This window comes from Misgurnus anguillicaudatus, chromosome 19, assembly GCF_027580225.2.
Source record: "Misgurnus anguillicaudatus chromosome 19, ASM2758022v2, whole genome shotgun sequence".
Taxonomy (NCBI): domain Eukaryota; kingdom Metazoa; phylum Chordata; class Actinopteri; order Cypriniformes; family Cobitidae; genus Misgurnus; species Misgurnus anguillicaudatus.
In genome coordinates, this window is record NC_073355.2 from 40,710,404 (window position 1) to 40,730,453 (window position 20,050).

A 20,050-nucleotide genomic window follows, 5' to 3' on the forward strand; every position below is an offset into this window, starting at 1 on the left:
AAGTAATAAGTAAACTATTTTTATTGCAGTTCTGTTTTTTTATTTACCAAAAGTTTACTTCAAAGCAAGGCTTTAGCCTTCCCAATTTCTATTTAATACATTGTTACGCATGCTTTCACAGCAGTTTGAAACTTAATGAATGATCTGTTGATACTTTTATCGATAGAATAGCATAACCGTTGATTCAATCATTTCTTTAGATGCACTTTTGGTCTTGTCGGCGCTCCAGTCAAGAGCCGTGAAGTCTCCACAATGGCGACGATCCTGAAAAAATCCTCCACCACCAATGCAATACTGAAAAACACAAAATTGTAACTTAACCAACACTATGCTTGTGATATTGATTCATTTAAACAAGGAGGAAAGCTTTACTTACATGTTGAGTGTTGCATCCAGTTGGTTTAACTCCAGAGCACATGGCTAAGGCTGATTTATCCGTGTTAAATGCTCTGAATGTGATGAAACCAGACTCAAACTCATCTGAGATGAAAAACATCTCAATTAAAACACAATAATGAGCATTATTATATGCTTTACTTGATTCTCATTTGTAGGTGTTTTATACCCTTTAAAGATGATCCATACAGGGCTGTAGTTGAATCTTTGTCTCCAGTATCGTATACTACTGGACTGCTGGGTCCCATGTCAGCCTTACATTCACCTGCTGCAAACTTCAGAGGATATTTCTGTCCAAACAGGAACAGAATTTAGAAATGTTAGTGTCTATGTGATATATTATCTTTATACACTAGTCAACATTCAAAGTTGTCCTATAAGGCAAGAACACGTATTGTTCAATATTTTAACTTTCAACTTTTATGAAAGGTTTTGATCCACTTAAAATGTTGACTAGTAGTATATTTAGCAAAGGTTTGATGATTTTATATATGTCAGTCCATTTTATACACATTTGTTTGTTTGTTTTTTGCAGCTTGTTTTGTTTAAAGTCAGTGTAAAGTCACTTCAGAGAATTGCTTCTAAACAAATGTATTGCTGAAACACATGACAAAGTATGTGGTGCTGACCCAATACGGCAAAAAATATATTTTATTGTATATTACAACATCCACTAAATTCAACGGCTATAAAAATGTATCAGATGAATATTTTTCCAAATTTTTTTCATAAATCGATTAACCAACCTCAGTACTAATCAAAACTACCAAATTCCATGATTTTAACTCTTTAATTGCCAAGTTCATAAGTGGTGTCACTGATTTGGGAAAAGAACACACAAAATGGCCGATTTTCGATATAAAAAGTGATTGTAAACTTGATTTTTGTTTACCATTTTCACAGTCTTGGGCATGTTAAAGATTGGTAAAAACATTGGCTTAGAATCATTTTTAGTTTTTGTGTAGCATCAGTTTTAATTTTTTTCTCCCTCATTTATTGTTAGTGGCTGTTTTCGCCCCATTGACTTCCATTATAACCACATTTTTTGATTGCTATGATTGCCTTTTTATCATGCATTTTTTAATGTTGGTGGTTTTTTCCTTTTGCTAAGAGGTCAAATTTGTCATTTTGACTGTTGATCACCATGTGGCACTATTAACCCTTTGGTAGCCCTGTGCAAAAACAAAGCTTAATTATAAAAGCATAATAAAAGCATATTTGTGTGTGTGTGTGTGTGTGTGTGTGTGTGCGTGTGTGCGTGTGCGCGTGTGCGCGTGTGCGCGATTTTTTAAAACCTTTTTTACAGTACAGTCTTGGGCATGTCAAAGATTGGTAAAAACATTGGCTTTGAAGCATTTTTAGTTTTTGTGTAGCATCCGTTTTTACTTTTTTACCTTTAGTGGCTGTTTTTGTTTTATGTTCATAAATCTAATGCAGAGAAGATTTTTACAGAATATGTTTTTTTCATGCACGCACGCACGCACGCACGCACGCACGCACGCACGCACGCACGCATCATTTTGTGTGTGGATGTTTTCATCCTAACAACAAGAAAGGTAGTAAATTTGAACAATGCACAAGGGTAAATATATTTCAAAATATAGCCTACAAAAATGGCCAATAAATATATTTGCTGAAATATATTTTGGAATATGTTTATTACAAAAATATATTTTCACTGATATATTTTTTGGACATTTGTTGTATATTTTGAAACATATTTAAAAGTAAATACATTTTAAAGCATTAAATATATGCCCTCCAACATAACAGTTTTAAAAAGGTTCAAATTAAATGTATTTTTAACTTCAAAAATATACTATATAAAATTAACTTCTATTTAGTATATATTTAAAATATATTCAGGCAAAAAATATTTTTTTTCATATGGGATGTAAAATTAGAAATGTATTTGCTTGCCTTTAAAATACATTTTGAAAAATATTTTTAAAACATGAAGGTTAAAACTAAACATATTTCCAAACTCAAAAATATATTCAGTTGAGAGCATTACTTTCTACAAAATGTATTTAGAATATTTTTGAAATATATTTTTGGCCAGAAATTTTTTTTTTGTCATATGGGGAATTGTGGAGGTAACATTTCTGTGTTCAGAGTTTGGGCGGGGCTAAAACGGTGGCCTGATGATGCACTGGAGCCACCGAGCATGGCCCTGCCCCTAAAACAATTACGAGCATCCATTCAAGTTGCAGCGGTATTTGAAAGTTGAGGCCTAGTCCACACATATGGGTATTTTAATAAACACAATTGTTCCCATCTTCGTTAAAAAAATCTGCGAACACGCAAAAACCTGGTATATTTATCGCTTTTATAACACTTCGGTTTTAGTCACCTGATCACAAATAACCAAACCGCATAGAAAAAAAGTATTTTTTTAGCCCTGACAGCAGACACACCGCCCATTTGAGAACAGCTTGCTTGTTTTTTCAAGATTAAAGACGTTGTTTTTCACTCTGTTCGCGAAGTGTGTTTGAGAAACAATTGCACAACTACCTCTAAAGTTTACACATCAAGAGTTATAAACTTCAAAGGGAACAGGGCATAGGGATGATCACTTCCGATTGGAAAATGCCCTTAATATCGAACTTTAACTCTACTTTTTTTTACAGCTGGCTTTTGTCCAATTAGCCTTTATATAAAATATCCTGTTTCACAGCATTACGCCAACAATTTTTTTAGCAATACATCTACAAATGTTCTTTATGCTGAGACTACTTCAGTACTTAAGTACTCTAGCTTATGGAAATTATTTTAACATGTTCTGCATTCTGTATATTAGAAAGTTAATAAGCACTGTGTGATTTACCTTGAATAAGTGGTACAGGTTTCCACCATGCTCACGAAGAAAGTGGCTTTCTGTATGATAGCGAAGGATCGCAGCAGTCGTCCAATCTTTCAACACTTTATTATTGGGAACGTGCCACACTGCCACGTCCTGTGCTTGAATGTCATAGTACCCAAGATTCTGTAGGATGTCAAATAAAATGCCATTGATCATCACCTTTTTATTCAGTGATGGTTAGTTGAAGTGTCGTGATTTATCACCTTGTAATCGTCACCAGTCGAGCTCTCCGCCGTTCCAAAAGTTGCAGTGTTTGCCCATGTTTCCTCTCCCTCTGGCCTGTGTTGGTCATTGCCCTGCTGACTTGACCATCGGTCACCGACGGTGCACGCCCCATGAATGTTGTTCTCGTGTACACTGGCCACAAGTGTCCAACCTCCTCCGGCTGTGGTCATATCACAGAAGGTCTGGTACACTGTACCGCTCTTGGTTGTCAGGAAGTATATACCATCTAAAGTGAAATAAAAATCCCACATAGAAATTTCAATGCCAACCCTGTTGAACAAACAAATACTGGTGGTTTCCATTGCAAATACCATTATGAACCCCCATTTAAAGCATTACAAAATTGCTTTATGTAGTGTTTTTGGTCTTATTTCAATAGAATACAATCTTCTAGATACAGAACCCAACACATTACCCGTAAGACCCACAGAGACCACTATAGTTTCCATTAAAACCAATACAATTCCCATTTTAACCATTCAATACATTAGATTTGGTTGTTTTCTTTCTGCAGGAAAGACCGTAAACTCCAAAGTCCAAAAATGAAATATTCCCAAATGTAAAAGTTTTAATCAGGGCAGCCTACTTACTCTGAGTAGCACCATATTTCTCTTTAATATCCAGACAGCTCTGGGAGAGGATCCTTAACTTGGCGTGATACTTGCCTAATTCTGGGTTTATATACGTGCCATTTATAGTAATGGGTCTTGGGGTGACATTTCCCAAAACACGGAGTCCTGCAGACAGAAGTTGAGACATGTCAATACAAAAAAATGTTCAAATTATATTTAAATCATATAAACGTAGTTGAACATTGCCGCAGTAGTCATGATGAACTTACCCGTGTGACTTAAATGCATAAAGCACATCAGAAACAAAATGAAGCGTAGCATTTTTTCCGTTTTAAGCTCGTAGCTCTTTTCTAATGAAGGTTCAAAACTTTCCTCCATGACTGTGTCTTCGTTCCAGCTTATATTGGAATAAATGTGATGTATTGGGCAACAAAGTCAATATGTTTTAGTCTGCAATCATTAAATACACAATGATCAGCGCTGCATATGAAATCATGGGAATGCCCATTATTGAAACATCATTTGCAATTCAGGGTTTTTACAGATCCAGAGACGAACCATTTGTTTGTCCTGTAAACATTGTGCCATAAATGCCCACTTTCATGTGATGACCCATCTAAGGCCAATGTCCACAGATATTACTGTCTGTCCCGTAATTTTAAGGGACAAGGGAATTTCCAAAACAAGGGTCATTTAACACAAATGTATTTTCTCATTAACAAATGTAAACAAAGATTTTAAAGGGATAGTTCACCCAAAATGAAAATTTTGTCATCATATATTCACTCTCATGATGTTACAATCCTGTATAAATTTCTTTGTTTTGATGAACATGAAGGTAGATATTTTGAGAAATGTTTGTAATCAAACTTTTGTGGACCCCATTCACTGCCATGGTATTCTTATTTACTACTAAGTGAATGGGGCTCACAAACTGTTTGATTACAACCATTCCTCAAAATGTCTTTATTCATGTTCATCAAAACAAAGAATTTCATGAGAGTGAGAAAATAATGACAGAATTTTCATTTTTGGGTGTACTATCTCTTTAAGCCTGAGAAAACAATGAAAACTTAATGTTTTGTTTGTTTGTCTTTTTTATGATGCCATTTGTTCTGTGTGTTGTCTTAACATTGAAATAAAAAATACGGAAATAAAAAATAGGTTTCATCATTATTATTGTGTTTCTATGTAACCATAATATTGTTTGGTAAACAAAAGTTTAGCTATTTTTAAAATTTTATTTCATATACATTTTCTCAATAAAATTGTCCGCGATAGTAAAAAAAAGAGAGTATGGGGCTAAGGAAAAACATAATAACATAAAATAAATATCAGATAATATAAAACTATGTGTGGAAAAGCTCACAAATTATTTTATTCAATAATTATTCAGAAGAAAAAGAAGAAAAAAAGAAGTGTGTTTTGTGTTTGGCTTCCTGAGGAGCTGCGCAAACAGATCAGCGTGACATCAAAGTACCGGGATAGCTTTCGCGGTACTCTGATGTCATTTTTCGATCAGTCTGCGCACCAAGCGCAGCTCTTCTTCTCGTTATTTACGGTAATTATAATATCGCGCGCGTCTGTTCTTATAGTTACGGTAGTGTGCGTGACCTCACGTCCGGTTCCTCATCCGAGCAGAAGGCGACTTCAGCATGGCTGACACCGGTCTTTTAGAGTCTTTATTGCGGCTAGTGGAGGCGTCCGACTCCGGTATTGACAGTCAGGATGCCGCAGCGAATCTCAGTCTCGATCATCAGCTGATCGTCGGAGCTGTGAAGAGTCTGCAGGCTTTAGGAGAGGTAAACATCTCCGGCTGATGCAACAGTCCTGTCAATGAGACTCATTCAATGTCTGAACGGCATATCATAATGAGATTGCAGTGCATTAGCGTTGAATTATGTAGAAGTTATCTACCCAGATTATATGTAGCTACTAATATACTTGAAATATAGTTATTGAAGTTACATATCTCTGTGTCTGTCTATATAACTTACATCCCAAAATAAACCATCACAGAAATTATAATGGATGAATGGTTGTAGTGGGAATTGTATTTGTCTTAATGGAAACTAGAATGGGTCTCTACTGGTAACGTGTTGGGTTCTTTTGATGGGATGTTATCTGATGGATGGAAACCAATAGACACAATCTTATTAGATTAAGACCCAAAACACACTACAGGAATTTTGCAATGGTTTAAATGGTAAAAAGCTTCATAATGGTTTTGTAATGGAAAACATTAGAATTTGTATGGTTTTTTGTTGGTGCATTGTCTAATATGAATGCCTATGATTGGTGGATGATGTGTTCAGGTGATCACAGCAGAACAGAGATCCTCCAAACACTGGGAGCTGACAGGAGAGGGCTCTGAGATCGCCGAACAGGGCAGTCATGAAGCCCGAGTCTTCAATGCCATCCCCGCTGAGGGTCTGCCACAGAATGAACTCATGGTGAGAGAGATTTATACATACATTATCCTTTAGATACTTAAGAAATATATGTAAGCGTGAACATTCAGACAGTAAAGGACAAGAAACCATGACAGCAAGGGTCTTGTACGTCCCTGAATAGGTTTATGTTAAAATAATGATCGACTTGTACTGTTAATTATTTTTCTTTACACAATACTTTACAATAAATGCACACATATAAGTAATTCCAGCGTTATGCACGTAACATTTGTAGTCATGCTAAAATATTATCTCTCAGATAATATATTGCCAGTATATTGAACATATATTGATTGATCTGTTTATATTTTCCTAAACATTGGGATCTCATTTATAAATGGGTCTGGAAAAGTGCATACCCCAGTTCCGACGCAAAGGTTGTGATCTATAACAAACAAACTTGGCAGGAGAATGAACTTGCAGGGTGGGATCTGAGGATGATTCATGTACACACACTTGCAGCTGATCTGTGATTTGTAAAGGGAACATTGCTTTGTTTTATGAGTCTTAATATTTTTTTGGCATATGCCATTTTTGGCTTTTGTGCTTACGTAGACTTTTAGTAAGGATCATACGCACAGATTTATAAATGAGACCCCTGATGAAAGACTCTAGACATCAGAAAAATATCAGTCTATGGGTGATTCTCACGAAAACTTGGTTTTAAAAATGTCAAGCATGAAAATGTAAAAATAGCTTAAATTTAATATATTTCCCACCAGACCAAAGTCTGGAGTAAATTGGAACATTAATTTAAAAACTTTTACTTACCATTTAAAACTTTTTGTAACATAATTTAAAAAATTAGTCCTAAAAAATCTCATTACCGCAACAGTCAGAAAACATCAACACTGACATATTTTCAAAATGACATGACAAACCTGAAAGAACATAATTTGGAGATTTTGAACATTCATTTAAAATCAAAGTATTATGCTTCTATTAATTAAATTAACATTTAATAAGCATCTGTTGCGGTAATGATAATCAAAATGTCGTGTAAGCATTCTGACAAGACAATATTTCAAATTAACTGTAAAAAAAATGATCTTACCTGGTAGCCATCTTGAAGTAACTGGTCCATGTGCTTGGTCACTCAAAATCAAACTTTATTAAAATTCTGTATGTGTGCTTAAACTGTTCTCAAAAAGTGTTGCGGAGTATGAGAACATCAGGCATGGACACATCATTTTCCTGATTTTTCTTCATTATTATTATTATACATGAATATTCTGTAAATATTTTTTCTGTCATCTAAAGTAGTCTAGCAAAACATCCATTTATTTTTTTTCTTAATATTTTTGTGTTAATTTGATTAAATTACAACATAACGCATGTTCAAACACAGCTGGACACATTGCGGTAATGAGAATTTCAGCAGAAAATGAGATAAAATTTCCAATTATAAATTCTTATGTTGAAATCACACATTGTGCAAGGTAGAACACAGTATTGTGTCAATTCTGATGCTTTTTAAGGTTATTATATTACACATTTTAAAGCTAAAATCATTAGTGCCGTGGTGTTTCAATGGTTTCGTGAGAATCACCCATATACACGTGATTTCTATTTTAGATAAGAGAAATATGCATTCATTATGGATGTGACAAAAAGGACATACATTTTTGTAAGAGATGCCATAGTTTGTAGGATTTCTGTGAATAAAAACTAACAAACCAGAAGCAATTACACCCAACAAATAAATAATGGATTACTCTAATATATAACAGTGTTCCCATTGGTCATGGAATTTCTGGAATATCATGTTTGAAAGTCAGGAATTTCAGGGATTTTTGTTTGATGCTTTAACTTTTCTCAAAATGTAATCCACTTGTTAACTTGTGACATAAGGAATACCATTTCCAGGTCCATGCCATTTGCTAATTGTAATTTAAACAGCTGTATATTGGCTATCACTGTTTATGAATTTCACACATTTAAGCTACATTTTTATAAACCCGCGGTGTACAATACATTATACAGGCTCACGCCTCACGTCAGTAAAAGTCTGTGAATTTGACTTCTGCATAAAGTTATTATATTTTAATGTTCCTTTGTCCATTTTTTGAGAATTTAGGACCGTTATGGATGACTATTTTAAAACCGGCCCTTACCCGACAACTATGGAAAATCAAAAATAAAAATAAATGCTTCAGAAACTTTTAAAGAGACGTCACATGGGTATATAAAACCACCGAATATTGAGATCAGAGCTACTAGTATGTTGAAATCCTCTGTCAAAATCTTTATTTTTCACGATAAAGTTGACATTTGCATGCAATTGCCCATATATTGAAATGTTTTAAAACATGTGAAGCCTGTGACTTTTTTTTAGAAAATGCCAAGCGGGAAGGTTGGATTCAGCAAGGCCATGTCTAACAAATGGATCCGTTTGGATAAAGGTCATGAGGGAGGACCCAGAATCTTTAGAACCGTGAGTTTTATATCAAGTAGTCTAATCTTTACATTGTTGCACAGATATAACTAAACTAATTATTAGTAACTAATGTTGTGTGTGTTATGAACTCATGTTTCAGGTGGAAACCATTGAAGACACAGTGAGGGGGAAACTGCAGCTGGTGCAGAAGGGACAATCCTCAAAACTGGAAGAGAAAGAAAAGAATGAACTGAAGAAACGAAAACTGCTTGCTGAAGTGTAAGACAGAGTCCTGTTTACACCTGATATCATTGACATATATATTATTATATATGTGTCATTATTATTATAGACAGGCTCTAAAAGGGGTTGAATCCCATAGACCTCCCCATGTTAAAATGTCTGACTTTACATCCTGGTACAATAATGGGTTTTGGTCTATATAGCTAATTTTGCTCTTAATGGCAACTGCGAGGGGGGTGAATTTTTTTGCAACTCATCCGTTTAAATTAAATTAAACCTTAAAGCAACACTAAAGAATTATTGCTCTTTGCTCCCCCTACAGGTTAAAAGCGTAATTGATCATTAACACTGTCGTAAATACTGCAGCATAGCTGGCTCTGATTGGATTGTAGGTCTGCCGTAAAGCAAGTTTTTGTAGTTTTCACTCGAACTACAGGACCGCTACCTGACGGTTGGAAATTCTTTAGTGCGGTTTTGGCCGATAGAGGGCTGCAAAGCGAATGTGAAAGTGCCATTCACCCTGTTTTGAGTGGATGAACTTTTTTGGAAATGTTATTTTAAGGTAAAAAAAAACTCTTTGGTGTTGCTTTAAAGTTTTGCATAGTTAAGGGCGTGGCCACTTTGGTGACCCTGGATTGCTGTGCTGTCACTACCATCAAGCTGGGTGGGTGTGGTTTCAGCTCCACCATGTTCCGCCTCTTTTCCCATCTTTGGTTATCAAGGAGTGATGCGCTGACAAGATGGGCTTCAAAAATGCTTTTCAGAAACCTATGTGTGATGTTACAGACCATGTTTAATACAGTCTGTGGTTTACACCTGATATTTATATGCCTATTTAATTTTTGGGAGGAGTAAGCACAGTTTGTAAATAACACACTACATCAGATTGCAGGAAACCTAAAAAGTGTGCAATTTGTTTTTTTAAAACTTAAATAATTATTAGTTGTTATTTTTGGGTTATGATACAGCACTATGCCAGTGCAGGTTTGTGTTGTTTTTCATTATGATCAGTAGGAGGCGCCATAGGTTTTTCTTTTTTTTTTACATGCAACCTAGAATCAAACTTTCACATGAAACTTTTTCTCTCTCGTTTATTTTATTAATGTTCTTCTGATATATTTATTCTCCCTTTTTGTTATTTCAGGACGGTTAAGTCATACTTGATAGCTAAAGGAAGCAACTTCAGTACCACCATTACAAAAGCAGAGACAGAACTCACACCAGAGATGATCGCCAGGTGACATTTTTTAGTTTGCATATTTGTCCTTTTATTTTCCATCTCCGATATGTGCATTGTTTTTCTCTGGTCTTTAACCGTGTCTCATTTGAATCTTGTTTTCTTCTGGTCTTTTTGTCGTTTTCTCAGTGGAAGCTGGAAGGAGAAGAAATTTAAGCCTTATAATTTTGAAGCAATGGGCGTGGCTTTAGACTGCGGTCACCTGCATCCGCTCTTGAAGGTCCGGACGCAGTTCAGACAGATCTTCCTCGAGATGGGGTTTGTCCATTACACTTAACCCACCTCAGCCATCAATCTTTAGTTATTTTGAGAAATGGCATCATGTAGTCAGATTTGTAATAAATCATATTTACAATGATATCTGGTTTGGAGAAACTGTAAATAATTCAACGCAACCAGAAAATAGGTCTCGATGTGATTCATAATCTTATAATAGTGTTAGTGTTTTGAGTTCACCTTACTGCTATTGGTGATTTGCATATATATATTAATTCTGTCTATCATTCACAGGTTCACAGAAATGCCCACTAATAACTATATCGAGAGCTCCTTCTGGAACTTTGATTCCCTGTTTCAGCCCCAGCAGCATCCAGCGAGAGACCAACACGACACCTTTTTCCTTTCTGGTAAATTAAATGATCACCTCTGTGTCAGAGATTTGCTAAACTTAAAATCGACTTGTCTCTGATTATACCACTTGCTTATTTTTGTGATGTTTGTGTTTTTTAGATCCAGCACTGGCTCATGAGTTTCCTCAGGACTATCTGGAAAGAGTAAAGAAGGTTCATTCTGAAGGTGGTTACGGATCACAAGGGTAAGACGAGCGAGATGTAAAATTTGTAGATATGCGATATAAAAATCTCCTTCTTTCTGTACTGTATTATTAGATATTTTTATTATTATAACATTTAATATGAATTTTAAGGTATAAGTATGATTGGAAAATTGAAGAGGCTCAGAAAAACATCCTTCGAACACACACCACAGCGGTCAGCGCTCGGATGCTGTATAAACTCGCACAGCAGGTGAGGAAGCACTCTGTCAATGTTTAATAAAAACATTAAAATGCACATATAGCAAGCAGTGTTTGAGATCTTGGTGGTTTTGTTTGTCTTATAGGAGAAGTTTACACCAGTGAAGTACTTTTCCATCGATAGAGTTTTCCGTAACGAAACGCTGGATGCGACTCACCTGGCAGAGTTTCATCAGATCGAGGGCGTGGTGGCCGACTATGGTCTGACCCTGGGTGACCTCATGGGCATTCTGCACCAGTTCTTTACCAAACTAGGTATTTATAAGTAGTTACTTAACTAGTTCATCTTAGTTGAACGCCTCTCCCAATATGCAAAAATTTAAGATTTGTAAGATTTGTTTTTGTGTAAAAGTTGTGTCACAGTCATTTAACATGATAAATACCCTACTGAAGTGTTTCTCAATAAACGGATAAATTGCTCGATTTTGAATTTTTAGACTATCTGTGATTATTATGGTTTTATATTTTATTTCAGGAATTACAAAATTACGCTTCAAGCCTGCTTACAATCCTTACACTGAACCTAGCATGGAGGTTTTTAGCTATCATGAAGGTAAAGTTCTCTATCTATCTATCTATCTATCTATCTATCTATCTATCTATCTATCTATCTATCTATCTATCTATCTATCTATCTATCTATCTATCTATCTATCTATCTATCTATCTATCTATCTATCTATCGCAAATAGAAATGGCAGAACTGTGTGAATTATTATATATCATATTATATATTAAAGCCGCCTTTCCATTGTTCATGATATTTGGACACGGCTGTCAGAGTTTCGCCACCAGTTTCGTCATGAAATTTTAGTTTAATCGTAAATCTTTGCCAACATGGGAAAGAAGCTCATTTTAGACGTCTTCTCGGTCCAAAGAAATGTATGCGACCCGAAATGACCCGAATCACTTTTTTCCCGAACCCGACGTGCACAAATAATTTTTTTCAAAGAAAGACACGACTGGAGACAAACTCGACAAAATTAGACCCGAGTCCGACCAAATGGCAATTTTTTGGACCCAAATGTAGACGAATGTAAAGTGTGTATCATGTGGTATAGTCGCGAAAGTAAAAAAAATTTGTACGTATCCAAAGCCAAAACGGATCGAAAATTACTCATCCGCAGATGGTCATCACTTCATGCAGTCCCTTTGCGACTCTCCATAGGAAATAATTGACTTCCGCTTAATTGGCCGTCGTTTATCGTGTACAGTAAAAAGGCGACTTAAGGTGTTTGTTTCCACATACTCCACTAATATCTAAAAAAAACATTGAACATTTGAACTGTAGTTTGATAATGTAAAACCTAACAAACTAAATCTCTCTCAGGTTTAAAGAAGTGGGTTGAGGTGGGGAACTCTGGGGTCTTCAGGCCGGAAATGCTGTTGCCAATGGGTTTGCCGGAGGGCGTGTCTGTCATCGCCTGGGGTCTGTCCTTAGAGAGGCAAGTCAACACTTAATACATATATACATTATAAGTATCTGTTATTCCACATAAAACAGCTATATATATATATATATATATATATATATATATATATATATATATATGTCCATTTGTTTCTCGTACCTTTATTATTTTTATTTTCGCTTTCTGTTAGGCCTACCATGATCAAGTATGGCATCAACAACATCCGGGAGCTCGTGGGGCACAAAGTCAACCTACAGATGGTTTACGACAGCCCTATATGTCGACTGGACTCTTAAACTATACGCACTCGTCTGTCTACGCAGGATTACTCATTCACAAAGGCTTGTCGAAATACGCAATGCATATGGATTCATTAATAGTCTTGATGGCACTCCATTGTTACCAAGTCACCCTGATTTACATTCTTCTCCTCGGACATTGAGTTTGAAAGGATTGTGTTGGATAGGCCGACATCAAAGTTGTAAGGGATTCGAGTAACGTGAAAAAACGATTCACTTGTTTGCATGCTAAATCTGACAACCTACAGATATTGTGTACCACTCAATACCAAATACAGAAATCCCTGCTGACTTCGGAGAATTGGTTAATTTGTATATTTCTAATGTCAACTGTATCATATTTGATGATTTTAAATAATGTGATTAGTCAGATACGCCCGTTTATCATCAGAGCTTTGTTTAAAGAGCCACACAGATTTTTCCCACAGCCTGTAATACAATAAAACCTATTGAAGTCCTCTACTATAGAAATGCTAAATTAAAATCATTTCAAGTCACTATTGAAGTCATTTAATAATGCATTTAATGAAACTATAGCCATTTGTAAATCCTGGCCTGTTTCCTTGTAAAAGTTTAAAGACTGTAAGACAATTACATCTTTTAAGATACCCGTGTTTGTCTACTGTTAAAAACTCTCAAGAGGTTTAAGTGAAGGTTGTACACCATTTGTTTAAATCCAGTGAACACGGCTAAGCTTTCTGCCCTTCATGTAAATTTTCCTAATCAGTTTTCTCCCAACATTTCTTTGTTGGACCCCTGAGTGTACACATAATTGTTGGTCTATTTAAACATGCTGAATGGCTCAATAATTGGACAAACTCAGCCATTGGGTTAAATCAACCCAGAAAACGTTTCAATTTGATCCAACAATGGGTTTAAACAACCCTGCATAGCTTAAATTACAATTGTTTAGGTTGGGTTTGTCCCTTTTTGACCCAATGCTTGGATAAAACAATTTTTTTTTGGGGGTGTATCATTGTTTTCCTCATTTTAAGACGTCTCGAGGCTCCTATGTTATATTCCTCAAAGTCACAGTGTGTGTGACCTCTATAAGGGTTATTAAGGTAAAACAATATACACATTATATAACAAATGAACACAGTCCTGATTTGAGAGGGTTTGTTTGGCAATATTTTGTTTTTGGGCTTCATTATAAATGTCTTGGCTCACTGGTTGCTATTTAGGAGACAAGGGAATCCTTTGTGAAGGATTACGTCTTGTTTACGTAAGTGTAGTAACATCTTAAGTGCCCGGGTCAAGGTAATGCCCTGTCGATTGGAAATAGCCTGAGATCAGCCTTAGTGTAGTCACAGCTTAACATTTACTACCTATACAAATTTCTAAACTGGATTCAAATAATTAACCACCAGAAATGAAATTCACTAGTATTTTTTATTCTCTATATTATTTTAAAAATATATTTTTAGTAGGGCTGTCAAAAGATGTTTGTTTGTGTTTACATAACATATGTGTGGGTACTGTGATTAATTATATTTATATATAAAACCCTCCCAATCATGTAGATATTTAAGAAAAATTGGTTATATTTATATATAAAATATTTATAATATAAATTATACATATGTATATACAGTATTTAAATGCAAATATTTCTTAAATATATACATGAATGTGTGTGTATATATACACAATATTTACACACAGTACACACACATATGTTTTGTAAACACAAACTTATTTTGGATGCGATTAATTGCGATTAATCTTTTGACAGCCTTAATTTTTAGTTTCTTATAAGAGACTGTGGGCATTGCACCTTACCATACTTGACAATCGGGTCACTTTTTTAATGTATAGTATACATATATTAATGTTAAATAGTAAGGAATATTGGTTTATATCACAGTTCTTTATTTACAGAAATTGTGATCATTTATAACATCATGAATTTTATTCCAGTGCAAAACCATCCCCAAGAAATGTTTAAAGACATCCAACATTCAAATGTTTAAACAATTTCCAAAAGGCCCCGTCTCAATCATCCAGTAAGCTTCTTGATCCTTTCAATTTATTTGGCTTTAGGCATCCATCCAAACAAATGTTCCCTGCTCTGATTTCCAAGCGTCCTGTAAAGCGACGCTCCTTTTGAGACCGCCTGACACTGATGAGTTTTTTTCGGCTTTTATTTGAGCTGTCAGTCTGGAGTTATGTCATTAATGCTGAATGAGAATGTAATGCCAAGCATTTCAAGTCCCGATGTTTTTTTGTTTTTTTTTTGGTAAATTAATCCTTCTTTTGGGGTTAACTTGTGATGATGTGCAGCAATGCTTATAATGGAGTTTCTATAATCGCCTTATAAAACCACACATAAGTATGACTCAAGCAATCCGTCTTTTGCATTTCCAAGTGACATTTCCGAATCCAAAAACTGGCAAGAAAAAATATGATACGGAGAAAAGCTGTAACAAGATGCTTTTGGGTTCCAGACGGATATATTTAAGTAGGGAAGGTCGTAGGGTTTGATTCCCAAGGAATGCACGCAGTGATGAATTGCATGTCTGGAAGTCACTTTGGAGGATGATGTATAAATGTTACAGGATCTTAATAAACACAGCCAAAAACAAATATACGTTCAGATATGCACATAATAAATGTACTGAGGTGTCTTTTGATGTACAACTTATGTCCATGAATCCTGTGTTTGTTTTCCTGCTTTTTAAAGTCTCAACCCATGCAGTGCATTTTACAGCGTCCTAATCATAGGTTTTGCCCTTTCCATTAAAGTTTCATTGTTTGTTGTCTCTCAGATATCTCGTGAAATAGTATAAGTTGCTCCAGGACTGTTGGGTACAGATGAGCTGTTGTTGGTGGTGGATGTGGGGAAGAAAGAGGGAATGTAGGGTATAGTGGTCAGCATGAGAGGGCTGAGCTGAGGGCTGTCGTCTGATGATATGGGGATAACCACATCATCCTGATCCCACACGTGAAAGGCATTTGAATGGGAGAGAGTCAAGGCTATGGGTAGGTGCCTTGGTCTGATGCTTGACAAGTCACTGTCTTTATCTTCATCTTCTTCATTAGGGCCAAGCACACAGTCTGTCAAGAGGGATACATGTAATGTTATAACATAATTTAAAAAAATGAATCACTTTATAAAGTTATTCCTATTCATCCCTATTCTATAACATTTGTATGTGATCAAATATCATTCTTGTTTTATCATTTAAGTTAGATTAGGTTTACTGTATAGTACACTAGAAAAATTGATAGCAACCTAGGGTTCGTGTAATTTCTCAATGGCAACAATAAATACCTTTGTGTTGGCATGCAGCCTAACTCCAGCATACACTTTTAATAAAGAGTATACATTGTAGAAGTGCAGAATGATACGTATCTTACCTACTACATCATTTGCCAGGTCTTTGATCAGATGTCCAACTATTGCATAGGCGACTGCAACAATGACCAGTGCTGCCATTAAAAGGTACAATACTCCTTTTGGCAAGGGTATAAGATCTCTAGCCACAGGCTTGTAGTCTTTAAACATCGGCTCCTCGTTTGGGAAGGAGTATTGAAAAGCATGTCCAGCCTTTTCCGTAAAATCGATACTTGTAACGTTGACTGAATTCATTACCAGTCTCTCTTTTAATACCAAATCCATCTCAGTAGGCAGAGTTTATTTCCAATGTGCATTTGTTTTCCCATGAATGTTGTTTTGATTTCTCAGAAAAAGCTCCTCTTTGTATACTAATCTGTAAAAAAAAAATCCAGATTCAAACATCATAGCTTCACATAGTATTTGTTTGATCAAGGTTAAAAATTAAATAACCAAACTTGGGAAACCAAATACTTTCCATTGCACCTTTATTTTTAAGGTTGTAGTTTAATTTGGATATTGTACAGACTTGTTTACTTTATCTATAAAGAAATAAGGTAAAGATATGTATTTATTTTTGCAACAAGAAAGACGACAGTAGGCTATTAACAATCAAATTTCCACATTGTTATTGAAGTCACTAAAGGTTGTAAACAATTTACACATCTAATGTAGGCTAAATGACTTTTAATCAATAATTAATAAATTTGTTAGATTTATTTATATTAACAATATTATTTCGCTCACCTTCATCTCAGCTGTCCGTTTCGTAGCGACAGAAGGTGTGTATCTATTACTTCAAGACTCATTTTGCTCGATGTTCTTCTTTATTTATTGCTTTTGGCTATTGAAGTATGATATTTCTATTTTCTGTATGTTGAACAAAAAACTGTGAAAATCGCTAAATAAATAAAACTGAATTGATAAAATGTAATTGAATCGAATCCAGAGTCAAATGGACGTGTTGCGCATGCGCGTCAGTACAGTGTGCGCTGTCCGCGGTGCTGAAGCCGCTCAACGTCCGCGCGCCTCACGGCTGAAGGCAAATTTAGCTCTCAGCCTGAACAACATTTACAAGACCGCCCACTTTCCAGCCGTGTTAATCCGCTGCTCATCATTGGATAGAGGTAGATAAACGTCTTGATCCAGCCCACACTGAATTGATAATAGCTGTGCTGCTCACGTCTGACGTCCCTTAATTCACGCTAAGTTAAGGATTCCACGAAGATGGTGATCCCTCTGAATAAGACATGTTTTCCTATTGACTCGCGTCTACTCGACTAATCTTGCTTTGCATTCGCAGAAATAAAACACTGTGCAATACGTCCAATATAGCCTATTATAATTATGGCTAACATGCTGGTGATTTTTTAAAAGTAATTTCTAATGGTAATTTTTCTCCATCAGCATTCAGCAAAAAACATAATTGGTAAATTTGTGTAATCTGTCAATGTCAGGGCTCCAGACTAACATTTTTCACTAGGAGCACAGTGGCCCCCCAATGGAAATTTTAGGGGTGCAAACAGAAAATTTAGGGGCACACACCGTTAATCAACATGCTAACCAAATATTTACATTTCTACTAATTTCCACTGTATTACTAATAAATACTTTGATGATAGATGCAGAAAGTACAATGCGCTGTTTCAAATTCAGTGGCACATCACAAAAAAAAAGGTTAAATTTACTGGTCGCACATGTGCGGATGTAAAATTCAGTTGCACACTCTCAAATTTTGGTGGCAAAATTATTATTTAAATAATATATTGATAGAGCAATATGTTTATATGCAGTTGATAATAAATACACTGTAAAGGTTGGCAAATACCTACCCAATGCAACAATAACCAGACATTACATAAAACCCTTAGGCTGTTTGTTGGCAGTAAGTTTGTGACTTTGTTCTTGATTCATGGAACTGTTTAATCTCTACTTAAATGCTTAATTAGACCTAGTGCACTTTGTACCTTTAGCTTGTCACTGGGACTGTACAGCCTTCATAGGTACTGGATAACTGCTGTTTGCTTTTGCACATTATGATGTACAGAAATCTTAACTTTAAGGGTAGGTAAGGTATAAATACAATTCTGTCTAATAGTAAAACATACAGAAAATGAAAAAAATGAAAGAAAATATTTGACACATTTTTATGCATGTTTTAAAGGGGACATATTACAAAGATCTAACTTTTTTCATGTTTAAGTGCTATAATTGGGTCACCAGTACTTGTATCAACCTAAAAAATGTGGAAAAAAAAGATCTTAGTCACGAGCCCCCACTGTAGTTTTGGTAAACCATTCTCTGAAAGCATGTGAAAAAATAGGTTATTTAAATTTGGCTCCCCTTGTGATGTCAGAACAGGATAATACCACCCCTTAATTTGCACTATCCAACCACGGCACTGCCATTTAGACCCTGTCCCAAATGGCACACACTGCTTGTGGACTTCCTCAGAGTCCACACTTTGATGGCGTCATGTAGGGTGCAAAGGAGGTGCTGATGAGCACACTTCGCAGGGTAAAAATGACAGATGGGACACCCTACGGATTCGTAGACTAAGCGAGCATCCGCAGTTTAAGGTTACGAGACAGAAATTCCACATGAAGTGTGCCATTTGGGACAGAACCATAGTTCTACCAGAAAGACTCGAAGATAGGTTAAGAATTGATATGAGTTTATTTAACAGTGGTTAGCAACCGAGGTTGGAAAGTAACACAGTATAGTTCTTTGGCGTAGGCCCCGACCATAGTTTAAATCCGGGGGTAACGGATTCTTGCGGTTCCTGTCTGAAGATGAAGACAGGCCAGAATAATCCCCTTCGAGTATGGACGGAAACGACCTGGTGATGGTGGTAGGGAGGGTGGGTTGTCAATGCTGACATCAGTATCTGCGAACGCAAAGACAGGTGAGTACGAGGCTTATATACTCACAGTATCAGGGGTGATTGATTGCGCCTTGTGAAATGAATGACGTAACATTCAAGTTTCCTGGTAGAACTTGCGCTACGCTAAGCTAACATGGCAGAGATCAGAATATTTGCATTTAAAAGGACACACACAAAATTCCACATTTCCCACCTACAATTTTAACATGCTATAATAAATTTAAAATAAATCTATGGGGTATTTTGAGCTAAAACTTCACATACATACTCTGGGGACACCAAAGACTTATTTGACATCTTAAAAAAATTCTGTGAAATGTCCCTCTTAACTTTTAAATCACTATAGTTTTATATTGACTAACATTTATTTTTGTGTTATTCCTGGGTAACATGAAGATCAATATTCTCTCATAATAGATAAAAACAATAACCTAATGAAATCTTTATGCTTGTTCATCAACTTATTATTTTTTTTCAAGTTTCTGTGCGGAAATAGTCAAATAAATTTTAAGCTACAGCTAAGCAGTATTTCCCTTACATAACATTTTGAGCTCATAGGATTTGTTGATTTCCTAATGGCCCGCTTTAAAATCATCGTGGCTTGACAGAAGACTATGAGCCCCCTGTGTAAGTGGTTCTGTTTCACTTCATGAAAAGACCTTTTATCTACCTTATTACATTTTCTTCATGTATTTCCTCCAGGTCAAGGCGAAGACAGG

At 35.7% G+C, this 20,050-nt stretch overlaps 2 protein-coding genes across 2 annotated transcripts; one reads left to right on the forward strand and one right to left on the reverse strand.

Annotated features, from left to right (window-relative positions):
• Nucleotides 1–3: 3 nt before the first annotated feature.
• On the reverse strand, nt 4–4,472 carry LOC141351149 (intelectin-like). Its single transcript, XM_073857645.1, has 7 exons — nt 4,326–4,472; nt 4,075–4,221; nt 3,463–3,710; nt 3,224–3,382; nt 566–686; nt 377–480; nt 4–294 (listed from the first exon to the last, which is right to left on the reverse strand). Exons 1-7 carry the CDS (start codon nt 4,432–4,434, stop codon nt 157–159), a joined length of 1,026 nt encoding a protein of 341 aa, XP_073713746.1. The 5' UTR covers nt 4,435–4,472; the 3' UTR covers nt 4–156.
• Nucleotides 4,473–5,663: 1,191 nt separating this feature from the next.
• On the forward strand, nt 5,664–13,608 carry LOC141351150 (phenylalanine--tRNA ligase alpha subunit). The gene is made up of 13 exons (XM_073857647.1): nt 5,664–5,858; nt 6,372–6,509; nt 8,845–8,943; nt 9,047–9,165; nt 10,274–10,366; nt 10,496–10,624; nt 10,877–10,992; nt 11,096–11,180; nt 11,292–11,391; nt 11,486–11,654; nt 11,875–11,952; nt 12,730–12,844; nt 13,002–13,608. The coding sequence occupies exons 1-13, from the start codon at nt 5,712–5,714 to the stop codon at nt 13,105–13,107; spliced, it is 1,494 nt and encodes a 497-aa protein (XP_073713748.1). The 5' UTR covers nt 5,664–5,711; the 3' UTR covers nt 13,108–13,608.
• The last annotated feature ends 6,442 nt before the right edge of the window (nt 13,609–20,050 follow it).

Coding starts and splice junctions, on each gene's coding strand:
- LOC141351150 (XM_073857647.1), top strand. CDS start 5,712: ATGGCTGACACCGGTCTTTTAGAGTCTTTATTGCGGCTAGTGGAGGCG. Junction 5,859..6,371: donor GTCTGCAGGCTTTAGGAGAG/GTAAACATCTCC, acceptor TGATGTGTTCAG/GTGATCACAGCAGAACAGAG. Junction 12,845..13,001: donor TGGGGTCTGTCCTTAGAGAG/GCAAGTCAACAC, acceptor GCTTTCTGTTAG/GCCTACCATGATCAAGTATG.
- LOC141351149 (XM_073857645.1), bottom strand. CDS start 4,434: ATGGAGGAAAGTTTTGAACCTTCATTAGAAAAGAGCTACGAGCTTAAA. Junction 3,711..4,074: donor GAAATATGGTGCTACTCAGA/GTAAGTAGGCTG, acceptor ATTTCACTTTAG/ATGGTATATACTTCCTGACA. Junction 687..3,223: donor ACCTGTACCACTTATTCAAG/GTAAATCACACA, acceptor CTGTTTGGACAG/AAATATCCTCTGAAGTTTGC.